Below are 12649 nucleotides of genomic sequence, written 5' to 3'. Positions count from 1 at the left end.
ATGGTGATAGTTTATAGAAACATTTCGAAGTAATAGACCACAACATAATTTTTTATCTCTTGTGTAGAAAGCTGCACAAAAAAATTAAAAGCTATATTTTAACATTAACCATAGACATGTAAAACATTAATAAAAATTAGGAAGATTAATTTTTCGCAACACTTGGCCGCATTTCTCTCGAAAGAGGACATCTGTCGTCCGAGGTATTTTATGCGATAAAATCTGGAGTAAGTATAAAACCAGTAGCTTTGATAAAACATTTAAACTGATCATTAAAAAAAATTCATCGTTGTTTTCATTAAATGAGAATAATGAGGTTGTAATTTGCAGAATCGCTTGGAATTGTCTTTGCATATCGTAAAAATAAATGTTCATGTTTGTGCAGTTCACACATTTGTTGGCCAATTTAACCACTGTAAGCCTCAAAAATCCAAACAAATAAAAGTGTCACCATCACGAATTTATTCGGGTGTACGAAATTAGCTCGAATCTGTATTAGACTGGTGATAAATGTTCCTCATTTGCCGCCTCGACAATTTGTAGACGTTTAGGAAAGCTGCTTTTTTTCTGCTATAAATCTTGCTTTTAATAGTCCGGAATGTTAACGTGTGTGTGTCATTAGCTCTCTCCACACTTTCTTTTGTGTTAATGCATTCTTTATTTTGTTCGTGGTGAGGGTGGAAGGTTATTAAGATGTTTGCCGTTTTGTGTCTACGTTCTAATAAACAGGAACAAGCGATTTTGGCCGGGAACAATAAACAACTATATAAACAAACAAGCATATACAAATTTATTGAAAAAGTTTGTTTAAATCAAATTAGAAATGGCAGTTAATAGGCTATAAAGGACGACGGTAATTTATGAAACAGAGCGTAGCTGGGCTTTTTTATAATAAATCATGGATAAAATTAGATCAGTTGAACGTTTTAGTTCAAACATAAGTTCGTCTGCTAATATTTTTGCACTTTATGACAACTAAATGTATTTAACAGTAACAGGAACATGTTCGTAATCAAGATCTTACCGTTTGGAATTTATAGTACTGACTACGAAAATATGTTATAAAATATCCTACTTGTTGGCTTTGGAAAATCTGTCACTATAACAATAATTTACCGTTTTCACTTAGGTGGGTATCAGACCATTCTAGCTGAATTATTGGTTGCCTGTATATCAGACAACATGAAAAAAATCATCAAAACATTTAAAAAAAAGTTAGGTTGTGGTTCACATTTTTGTGCATTGGCTTCCATAAATGTGTATATAGATTTTTGTTTCTTTGTAATAGGCCACGAGTAGTCAACCATCAATCATCACATCACAACGAGGCGGCAAAATTTACGAAATTTCTAAGGCAACGAGCTTTTATAACCAAAGTCACCTTGTAGTTGTTTCTGCTGAATAAATTCTATACTAGGTATATTCATTGAAACGAGTCACTTCATCAAAACAAACAAATTAGCGTGATCATGACGTGGACAGTCGAATTATGCGCTTTCATTGATCAGATCTTGCCTCGATCGAGACATACTACTTCACGCAGGTGCACTTTACGGAAATGTATTTTGTAGTTCAATTGTTCAATATTTGTTACTTATCATATCGTTAACGTATTCTGCAAAGGAGGCTGTTGCGAATGCGCTTTCTCCTCCGAAAAAAGAGTTATGTTTGTACAGAAAGCGTGTTCGTCTGTACACGTACACGTGATGTTATTTGACGAGATGACTCGTTCCAGTGAATACACTATACATTACTACACGTTATTTCCGAAACTGCTGGACCAATTATTGTTGTCAAATTTTGTGTGTATATTAGAAATATCATGTAGATGGTTAAATATTCTCAGGTTAAATGCTAACCAAAATTTGGTTAATCATCTCCACCAATAATTTGATGACATCATTAATGATATTTTAAAATGATTTGAATGTTACACAATAATATACTCATATACTTGTAGTGTTCGTACACTATTCGTGGATTCGTATCCACTTTCAGTTTTTTTCGCTAAACGTTCAAATTTTCGCAAAAACGTTTGCAAGGTATAATAACGTTTTATTCTCAACACCACAAATTGTTTGTTCACGTCAAATTGAGAAAATTTTTGAAAAAGAAAGCGGCTTCTGCACTCGTCATATTGATCCAAATGGAAAGAAAACGTGCTCTTCCGGAAAGTATTGCGAAAGATATTGAAGAAGCCACATCGAGTTTGTTACCGAAGAAATCCAGGGACGCTTATTACAAGGAATTAAATTACTTCAATAACAGGAATCAAGAAAATAATGTTCTGGTGTAAGCGAAGACGTGCTGTTGAGTTACTTCTTTACCGTCAGCAAGAAAGTTGCGCCCTCTTCAATGTGGACAAAATATTCCATGTTAAGAGCGACATTTAAGCTTCACGAAAATGCAGATATTTCGCAATATGGCAGACTGGTCGCTTGCTTTTTTGAAGAACGAATCTAAAAATCACAAGCCAAAGAAAGCAAAAGTTCTTGAAAGAGAGCATATTCAACAGTTTCTAGTCGAGGCACCTAATACAAAGTTTTTGATGATGAAGGTAAGTCGATTTTGTTATTTGAGAATGTAATTTAATTTTTTACATTACAGGTGCCACTAATTTTTGGTGCATCAGGTGGCTGTCGATGTAATGAGTTAGTGACAATGTCAATCGATAACGTAAAAGATAATGGATCCTATATGTAGGTATCTGTACCAGATACAAAAACAAATGTTTCACGCAGCTTTACCATCATGAAAGAAGGATTTTCCGTTATGTGCTGGATATTTGTAGAAAATATATGTCTCTGCGACCTAAGAATGTTTCTCACAACAGGTTGTTTTTGTGCTACAGAAGTGAGAAATGCACAGTACAGCCAGTCGGATAAATAGTTTATCGAAAATACCATCAGTAGTAGCAGATTTTTTGAAATTACCAGAAGCAGAGTTGTACACAGGACACAGTATGAGACGCACATCAGTAACTTTACTGTCTAATGCTAGAGCTGATCTTGGTATGCTCCAACGTCATGGCCGATGAAAGTCGACAAGCGTGGCACACGGCTACGTCGATTTCCAGCAAAATGATTATTGCTAAAAAGATCCTGGGTGAAAATTCGGGAGCAGAAAGCAGTGTTGAGACTGAGAAGACAGTTACTGTTGAAATTGAGAAGACAAAACCAAATGAACGTGGGAACAACATTGAAGTGACAAACAAAGAAGCAAATAATGTTTTATCTTTCAATATAAATATTAATCTGAAGCTGGACAAATGATTCATATAATTCTAATTTTATGTATTGAACTTCTTTGTGTTCAATAAATTCTTCAATTTTCTCTAAACTGTTTAATAATGAAAAAACAGTTTAATTATAAATTTATAATTCCACTAGTGACTAATGGGCCTTCTAATGTGTCCAAAATCGGCAATTTTATGACTAGAGAGCGGATTTTATGAAATTTGCATATCCGTTATTTTTTGCATATAAGTCTTGATATTTAATATGTGAACGAATCATGCTAATTAAAAATGAATACAGCTATAAAAAAATGCATATTTGCATATATTTGCCTTCTGCTGCATATTTCAAGTAACGGGTGCATATTTTGTATTTTTATCAATTTTTGTGCTAATTTGAAAAAAAAAAGATTGTCACTCTATCGGCATTTATCTAGAAAGACGAAATTTCATGAATCACATTGCAATGATTGTCCTGAGCTTCAAATAACTTGGAAAGGTTTGAGTTTTATGGTAGTTTGGAGAAACCACTGGGTGTTAAGTCATTCTTCCAGGTAAATTCCGCCCTAATTACTTTTGGAAATACGTTCACTGCCAATATTTCTGTTCGTTACTTCAGTGTATTAATGATATGTTTAGTGGTGGTCGAAGGGACGTTATACTATTATTTTTCATCGTGAGTTTGCATTGAAAGCATTTAAAGTGATACAGGCGTGTTAATATATCCAAGATAACTCAAATTAATTTATAGATTAAACCTTTTCCTGAACTTATTCTTCAAAAAGGAACTGTGTCCTGTTGCGCCTGCGCTAAACCGGTAAGTATTTTTACATCTGTGGACGTAGTACGCAGTTTTTCTATTTACAAATACATACTTTAGAATCACCGGAAAAACTTTTTGTTAGAATATTTCGAAAAATATTTAAAAATAAATTGTTACCAAAATAGTATTTAAATAGTCGATTACTATTTTTTAATTTGTTCTGTTTATATTTATTTTTTAGTATAAGAATTTTATCATTAAAAATGTGATTTATGTATTTTTTGCAATAAAACGTAATCTCGGGAAATCTGTTTTTGTAATTTGTAAATAAATTTTTGGCCTCCTGACACGTAAACGTCAAATTAACATTCAAATGACATCTTCGGAAACATCAAACTTACAGTCATCCTGGATGTTTACCACCCGGCGTGCGTAAAAATTGCCCAAATTATCCACTCTTCCTAGACGATTATAAATAAAAATCTCTTTACACAACGAAAATATAATGATTAAAACGCCAAATACATAAGTTATTTATTGTTGAACAGCAATGTATCATATACACTACGCGGGAATTTGTTTCACCGCTGCAATCCCCCAGTTAAAGTAAGGTGTGTTTTGCGGCGAGTAGCGGGGACGCCTTGATCTGGTCCACAAGGTCGTAGCCAGTGCGTCGCTAGGAGTGTTTACAGCTAGTAAAAAAACTACTTCTATATTACTATATTACTTCAAATAATAATACTTGATGCCCTTTTTAATTTTTCAACCACAGGACCACAGATTTGTGATCTTGAAATGTTATATTATGTTGAAATAGACCAAAAGAAAAATATATTTGTAATGAAACTATCGCCGCGACAGCACTGGTTCTAGCGTATGAGATACAATTCCGCGCGTTGATCATATAATTTCGAATATTTTTTAGTTCAAACTTAGCTACGCCATCTTGTGTATTTTTGTGCACCAGTTACAGATCACTGTAATTGACATATTCATTGACAGTTTTGTGTGTTTTATTTCTGACTTTATGTGAAATTTAATAAAAAATATAAATAATTTTTAAAAATTGTCGGCCAAAAAGTTTAATACAAATCTTGTGCGTTAACCATTTTACAGCGCTCAATCATTAAAGCACTCCGGCTTCGCCGTCGTGCTTCAAATTTATTTCGCGCTGTAAAATGTAAGTTACCACACGCGAATGTAAATAACTATTTTGGCCTCCTGACATGTAAACGTCAAATTAACGTTCAAATGACATCTTCGGAAACATCAAATTTACAGTCATCCTGAATGTTTACCACCCGGCGTGCGTAAAAATTGCCCAAATTATCCACTCTTCCTAGACGATTATAAATAAAAATCTCTTTACACAACGAAAATATAATGATTAAAACGCCAAATACATAAGTTATTTATTGTTGAACAGCAATGTATCATATAATTTCGAATATTTTTTAGTTCAAACCACGGGCGGCTTGGTAGATGAGTTATGGTGTTCGGTGGCGGTCACTTTTGGTGTGTTGTTGTGAGTGAAAACCACGTGGTGAGTTAGCTAGGTTGAGTTTAGTTGGCTTGATGTTAATAAAAAGGAGAAAGTCTTTGTTTAATGAAAATTAATCGCAACGACGACGACGCCACAGTTTCCCCAACGCGAGTAGCTAATTCTTGCGGTTTTTTCCGAGCGGAAATAAGTGAATTATTTTCGACCGACGCTAACACGTGTGTAAATTTATTTTATTTTTTGTAAATTCACAGTTCTTGTTAGGAGTTTAATCGTTAACTAGTTCTAACGCAATTTAACAGTCAGGAATTTGTTTAGATAACCACTTGCAGGTGTTTTCATGAAATTCACTTAGTCAGGACTCGTTTGATTTTGTTTGTCTAATTATGAATAAGTTTCTGGATGCTTATACTTAAGTGTTATTTTAACACCTTTTAATTCCTCACACAAGATTGCTAATAGTTCATTTACGGCAGTTAAATTAACAAAATTCATACTGCGAACTGGCGGGGGGTTAAAATAACTTCTTCTCTTAGGCGGTTATCATGGTTATTATCATCGTTATATTGATTACATCATCGAGGCTTGTCCTCGCAACGCTAAAGATTGATTACATCATCGAGGCTTGTCCTCGCAACGCTAAAGATTGATTACACCATCGGGGCTTGTCCTCGCAACGCTAAAGATTGATTACATCATCGAGGCTTGTCCTCACAACGCTAAAGATTGATTACATCATCGAGGTATTCCCTCGCAACAATAAAATTACATCACCGTGACGCTTTTTCCTCGCAACGATGATTGGATATTTTTGTGTCTGTTTATTATGTGTTTTGTGGGGGTAACCAGTTCGCGTCTCAAGGTAAATCGCTTTTTTTTAGGTAACCAATCACTTAGATCATGATATAATTTAACATAATGTAAACTCTTTGTTTGAATCGTTGATAAAGTGTGGGAAATATTAATTTCATGTAAATTTTGTTAACTTTGCAAATTTTCTCCTCATAAATTTTTTCTCTACATATCTCACAATTTTAACTTCAGTAATTTTCTTTGTTGTATGATTTTCATTGAACTTAAATTTCATGCTCTACAGTTTTAACCTCACATAATATTTTTTTATTTGCACAAGTTTATTTCACACCAGATCTTTTGATTTTCATAAATACTTGCTAGTTTTGTTTCATAAATCCTTTGTTGATGAATGTTTCCATCGTATAAATTATCTGATGTCAATTTTTAATCTCACATAAGATTTATTTGTTGTTTAAAATTTCACAAGATTGTATGGCGAATTTAAATGTTGTTTATTGCTCTTCTGAAACTTTAACACTTGTTCAGTTGTTGTTAATGTCAGAGTCATAAAGAATTGAACATTTAAAATGGAATTGAAGTTAAATAACACAGAAAATGTGTCAGAAGCGAAGTGCGGTTCCTAGTCGAGCTGGCGAGATCTTATCGCGTCGCCTGCACAAAGGGTACGGGTTTGGAAAAATTCAGGGACGGTTGCGATGTTGTAGTGCTCTCGACTTGGCCCAATAGTCGAGACCTAACTGCGGATCTGCGATCGTAATGGCCTAGTTTCAGACGGGATGTTCGTCCTACAGATGTGTAATGTGCTGTGCGGGTAGGCTTGCGATAGATAGAATCACCGTCGAAGGGGGAGAACAGCCCCGACCGGTAGCCCCAAACTCCGCTTGTGCTAGAACGCCCCACGGGTACTTTTGTTGTGTTCCTCTTAACTGCCGTAACTTTAAATCTGCCGCCACACGCACTTAATAACTTGTGTATTTGCATCCAGTTACTTTAATTCAGGTTTTGCTTTGTTTCTATTAAATTTGTGATGTTCAATATTTGCATTGATTCAAAACATAAACGTAGGGTTTTTGTACTTGTTTGGTTTTCATATGTGTATGTCTGTCAATTCGCGAGTGTCTTTTCTTTCATATTTTTAAGGTGTTTCATTTGAAATGTAATATGTCCGTGAATATACGATAGGGGGTTTTGGGGCTGAGGAGTGAATGCGAAATGGCAAGTCCGTATCGCCTTCGCTTGCAGCTTTTTTCCGCCTAGAGAGGGGGCGCACTTTTTTTTTGTCCCCTCCTAAAAATTTTGTGTATTATTTCTTGCGCTCTCTATTCGCACGCAGTGTATGCTCACTTGTATGAAAGAACGTCTTCTCGCCACTTGTCAAAAAAAAAAATACACAACCTAGGTTCCTATGCTAGGTTCCATTTGTTAGACGATCATAGCCAAGGCCAAATTTTGAATTTTTCGCGGGCCTTTCAAACTTTTTCATTTAAAGGCGGGAAGTTTGGGTTATCACAATATACAGGGTCATCAAAATTGATTGAGAGAGTTGGTACTCCCTGTTTTTGTCGTGAAGTTTGTCAACCTTATGACAGATTTGTTTAAGGTTATATGGCAATGAATTCAGTGGCGTGACAAAAATTAGAAACTTCAAATCTGACAACTAATGTTTTCACCAAAAAAAAAAGTCGAAAAAAGACGCCACTGAGTTTTGAAATTTGAAACTTGAAACTTCAAATCTGACAGCTAATATTTTTATACAACTTAATAAACCAAATTATTCAAGTTCAGGTTTACCAACTCTCTCAATCAATTTTGATGACTCTGTATAGAGGGAGTACAGTGTTTATTGTTTTGAATCACACAAAAACAAACCCTCTCCTCTGTTCGTATCGTCACGGTTTATCGTGTTCGTACATGTTCTTGAATGGACGGATAACAGAAGAGACTTTAAATACGTATGCTATTAGTTTTATTAATTAATCTTCTAGTGGTTTCAATTTCAAGATAAGTTGAGTCTTGTACATGAGTTGGGTTACATTTGTCATTGTCCCAGATTTTAATGGATGGTTACAATGACCAGACACGGGAACGTGTGGGTAGTGTACTAACCACACATTTTGCTTAAAAACTAGGACTAATATTTTGTTTTTCATGAAATTATATTAAACTGAAATGTGTCAGCCACTGTACTGCGGGGGAATAAACCTCTTAACCTCACTCACTGTCACTGCTGTCACCCGATAACGGTTTACCCGATTAATGCCCGAGAGAAGGAATGATGGAAAGTATACGGTATAGCCCATGATACAAGAAAACATTGTATTTCTAGGGACTATAGTATACGGCTATACGGCATACTCTATCTATACTTATTCAATATCTTTGGTTGCTTGCATAGAATATCCTGTTGCTTGTTATTGTTATGTTAACCTAACAATTTCAAATGTGAAGCGCTCTTATTCTAATAAAAATGTTATTTTATGGGAAAATATTATTTAGGCAGATTTTAAAAAGAAGTCACTCTTTTAAAAACTTAAATACGAATGCTATTGTTTTGGGTATCGAAACTTCTTGCGATGATACTGGTTGTGCTGTAGTTGATACGAATGGAAGTATTTTAGGAGAAGCTTTACATTCTCAGCAGTTATTTCACTTAGCGTAAGTTATCGGAAAAGGTGAAGCCTGCATTTTATTACATTTAAAATGTAATTAACATTTTCAGAAATGGAGGAATAATACCCCCGTTTGCTCAAGATTTACATCGTCAGAATATTGAAAATGTAGTAAATACTGCAATTGAGCAAGCGAATATTCGCTTTGAAGATTTGCATGCCATTGCCACAACAGTTAAGCCAGGTCTTACAACACTGCATTAAAAAGGAAAATTTGTTGATTCGGATTTTAGGTCTTCCTTTGTCATTAACTATTGGCATGAAATATGGAAAATATCTCTGTTGGCGCTATAATAAACCATTTATACCAATTCATCATATGGAAGCACATGCTTTAACAGCTCGTATGCATAACAAACATGTGACTTTTCCATTCCTAGTTTTGTTAATAAGTGGTGGCCATTGCCTTTTAGCTGTAGCACAAGATATTGATAAGTTTTTACTTCTGGGCACAACCTTAGATGATGCACCAGGAGAAGCATTTGATAAAGTTTCCAGAAGGATGAAACTAAGGAATATTGCCGAATATTCACAACTGTCAGGTGGTCAGGCAATTGAATTAGCAGCTTCTAAAGCAAGTGATGTGTTACAATTTAAATTTACTACTCCTCTTTTACAATATAAAAATTGCAATTTTAGTATGGCAGGTTTAAAAACCCAAGTTCAAAGACATATATTAACAGAAGAGAAAAAACATGGTATTTGTTAATAAAATGTATGTAAAATTAACTGTAACTGCGGTTTTAGATGTGCAACCTGATGGGGTAATACCTCATATAAATAATTTATGTGCTGGTTTCCAATTAGGTGTAACTCGGCATCTATGTCAACGCGTTCAAAGAGGTATGACTTTTGTAAAGAGGGAGAATATTATTCCAAAAAGCAAACAAACGTTGGTAATATTAATAGATTAGATTCATCATTATGTTGGTGTTTAGGTTGTTTCAGGAGGAGTTGCCTGTAATAATTTCATAGCAAAAGGTTTACAACTTGTATGTGATGAAATGGAATATTATCTAGTTCGGCCACCACCAAAGCTTTGCACAGATAATGGGGTAATGATTGCCTGGAATGGAATTGAACGATGGAGAGCAAATTTAGGCATTTTGCATGACTTTTTAGATGTTCAGATTGAAAGTTCCTCTCCTCTAGGTGTTAGCCTCATACAAGATGTAATAAAACACAATATTAGTTGCAAATGGACAAAGTTGACAGAGTTGACCCAGCCCAGGGTTTAAAAAATGTCTGTTCAATTTGAATAATAAAACGGATAAAAATAAATTATTATTACACCAACCTAGGCCCATTTTCATTTACATTTGTCTTAAGGTTATTGTACATGTCATATATGTCAGAATCTTGTTGAGAATTTTCTGTTTGTGTCATAACATCTAATACACGACGAAGTCTTTGTTTTACAAGCTTAACGTCATCAGTACTTTCTTTTGCAGAAATTGCTATTATTTCACTAAATTTTAAGGGTATTTGTGGTCGCCTGTCTTCAGGATACTTTTCTGCAACATCTAAAAACAATTGGATGTAAATTTTGTTGCAAATAAAATATTCATAAAATTACCTTTTAGATTATGTAACGCGTCTTTAATGTCTTTGTATTTTTCTTCACTACTCTGTGTGTCCATTTTATTAATTAACAGCATAGAAGGTTTCTCTAATAATTCTTTGTTGTAAAGTTCCAATTCCTACAAAATTAAATTATTTTATAATACATAAAGGTAAAAAGTTATATACTTCATACTTTATTTAGCAACAAAATTGTTTCTACACAGCTTCTATGTGGATATTGAGGACTTAACTGGAAGCCATTTATATCAACAATTAATAAGAGAAGTTTGGTGCGTTCAACATGTTTTAAAAATTTGTGACCCATGCCTTTATTAGCATAAGCTCCTTCTATAAGTCCAGGTAAATCTGCCATTGAAATTTCTCTAAAATCTTTGTACTGAATAATGCCCACATTTGGACGTACTGTGGTAACTACATAAACAAATATTTTATTTGCTGTTTAATCAGTTTTACACACTTACAAGGGTAACTTGCAATTTTTGGTTTTGCATGTGATATAGCTTTCAACAATGTGCTTTTACCTGCATTGGGAAAGCCTACCAATCCTATATCTGCAATCAATTTCAGATCAAATATAACTGGATATGCTTGACCCCTGGTACCCAAATATCCATTTTTGGGGTTACCACCAGTGCCCCCTTTTGCTAACACCAACTCTTCTCCTTCAGCATTTATTTCTCCTAAGTTAAATTTGTATTAAAATATATCATATATGTAATTAATATTCTGCATGTATTTTACCTAGTTTCTTTCCTAATTCTGTAATAATAGATACACCTACAGGAACTTCCAATTTTAAATCTTCGCCAGGAGGTCCCAGTATAAAATTGTGGGAACTGTTTTTTCCATTTTTTGCCATGTAATTTTTTGTTTTGTTCTGTTTAAAAACCTCTTGCAAGTCTATGTGTTCTTTTCCTACTGCAATAACATTACCTCCTTGTCCTCCTACTCCACCAAACCTATATTTTAATGATTAGATTTACTTTTAGAGAAGTTGTTTACCCACTTGGGCAAGCCGTTTCCTCCTATTCCTCCCGAAACAAATATTTTAAGGGAATCACGAAATCCTTGTTGCAAATATTTTCGCGACAACTTTCTTGCTTTTGCCCAAAAAATTTTGGATGTATAGACCATTTCTTCGTTTGGAAATCAAGTTTATAATAAGACATAACCTCAAACTTCCTTTTGGTTCTGACCACAGAACAGTCAAGTTCTGACACGCCGCCGCCACAGTGGCTACAGTTCGTATCGGACAAAAACATAGGAGTAATATGTAGTAGACAACACAGACTACTGTGACACAGAGTACAGACTAGCCCCAGTCAAAAGCATGGTACACTTTTAATCGAGATATATTTACTTATCCTCCCAAAAATTGATGACGCCACCTCAAAATTTTGCCGAATACAGTCAGGGCCGGCTCTAAGGGACCAGGCGCCCCGATGCAACTTACTGTTGAACGCCCTTAAAAAAATTTTTGTAAAAAAAAACAAATAAAGTTTTATAATCACATATTTTTGTGGAGAGGTACTTTTTATTAACAAACATGCATAAAATTATGATGAATCAATCTTAGTATATAAAAATGTTTGTCTTAACTGACAGACTGACTGATTCATCAACGCAAAGCCTAAACTACTGAAGCTACAAACATGAAATTTGGACAGTAGGTTCCTTTTCTGTCATAAGCACCCATTAAGAAAAGATTTCTGGAAATTCGGCCCCTACGGGGACAAAATAGGGGATGACACTTTGTGCAGAAATCGCGTGAGTTTTTAAGTCAGACCGGTTCACTGGGGCACTGGAGGAGTGAACGAGATGAAAAATGATAATTTCGGAGGTTTGCACGGTCGGAATCAATACATGATCGTTTTCCGGGTTGGAACCGTGTAATTTCTCAAAAAAATTTCGCCTCTGGTATGGTTGACATACTGAGTTACCGTGCTTTTTTGTCTTATTCTTAACCCTGCTCCTGAAGATGCCACTTACGAAAGTGTGCGAAACGTTGAGCCCAAAAACTCACTTTACACGGTTCCAACCCGGAAAACGATCATGTATGAAAAATGATGAGTTTGCGAATT

The 12649-nt window shown here is 34.7% G+C and overlaps 2 protein-coding genes across 2 annotated transcripts; one reads left to right on the top strand and one right to left on the bottom strand.

The window, feature by feature from the left end:
• Window positions 1-8225: 8225 nt before the first annotated feature.
• LOC135121006 (tRNA N6-adenosine threonylcarbamoyltransferase, mitochondrial-like) lies at window positions 8226-10280 on the top strand. The gene is made up of 6 exons (XM_064045323.1): window positions 8226-8267; window positions 8317-8970; window positions 9035-9168; window positions 9218-9682; window positions 9732-9880; window positions 9923-10280. The coding sequence occupies exons 2-6, from the start codon at window positions 8783-8785 to the stop codon at window positions 10220-10222; spliced, it is 1236 nt and encodes a 411-aa protein (XP_063901393.1). The 5' UTR covers window positions 8226-8267; window positions 8317-8782; the 3' UTR covers window positions 10223-10280.
• LOC135121009 (GTP-binding protein 10 homolog) lies at window positions 10256-12065 on the bottom strand. Its single transcript, XM_064045327.1, has 6 exons — window positions 11575-12065; window positions 11310-11527; window positions 11030-11248; window positions 10741-10979; window positions 10561-10684; window positions 10256-10507 (listed from the first exon to the last, which is right to left on the bottom strand). Exons 1-6 carry the CDS (start codon window positions 11700-11702, stop codon window positions 10272-10274), a joined length of 1164 nt encoding a protein of 387 aa, XP_063901397.1. The 5' UTR covers window positions 11703-12065; the 3' UTR covers window positions 10256-10271.
• Window positions 12066-12649: the final 584 nt, after the last annotated feature.

Source organism: Zophobas morio, unplaced genomic scaffold, assembly GCF_036711695.1.
Source record: "Zophobas morio isolate AGI-343-1 ecotype UQ-CSIRO unplaced genomic scaffold, CSIRO_AGI_Zmor_V1 ptg000005l, whole genome shotgun sequence".
NCBI classification, from domain to species: domain Eukaryota; kingdom Metazoa; phylum Arthropoda; class Insecta; order Coleoptera; family Tenebrionidae; genus Zophobas; species Zophobas morio.
The sequence above is the reverse complement of the archived record's forward strand: the minus strand, read 5'-3'. Positions and strand labels throughout refer to the sequence as shown.

Bases quoted from the DNA above. Each gene is read 5' to 3' on its own strand.
- LOC135121006 (XM_064045323.1), top strand. From the start codon at position 8,783: ATGTTATTTTATGGGAAAATATTATTTAGGCAGATTTTAAAAAGAAGT. The intron at 9,169-9,217 runs GTCTTACAACAC...TTCGGATTTTAG, and splicing joins TGCCACAACAGTTAAGCCAG to GTCTTCCTTTGTCATTAACT. The intron at 9,683-9,731 runs GTATTTGTTAAT...CTGCGGTTTTAG, and splicing joins AACAGAAGAGAAAAAACATG to ATGTGCAACCTGATGGGGTA.
- LOC135121009 (XM_064045327.1), bottom strand. From the start codon at position 11,702: ATGGTCTATACATCCAAAATTTTTTGGGCAAAAGCAAGAAAGTTGTCG. The intron at 10,980-11,029 runs GTAAGTGTGTAA...TTGTTTATGTAG, and splicing joins AAAAATTGCAAGTTACCCTT to TTACCACAGTACGTCCAAAT. The intron at 10,508-10,560 runs GTAATTTTATGA...AATTGTTTTTAG, and splicing joins CGCGTTACATAATCTAAAAG to ATGTTGCAGAAAAGTATCCT.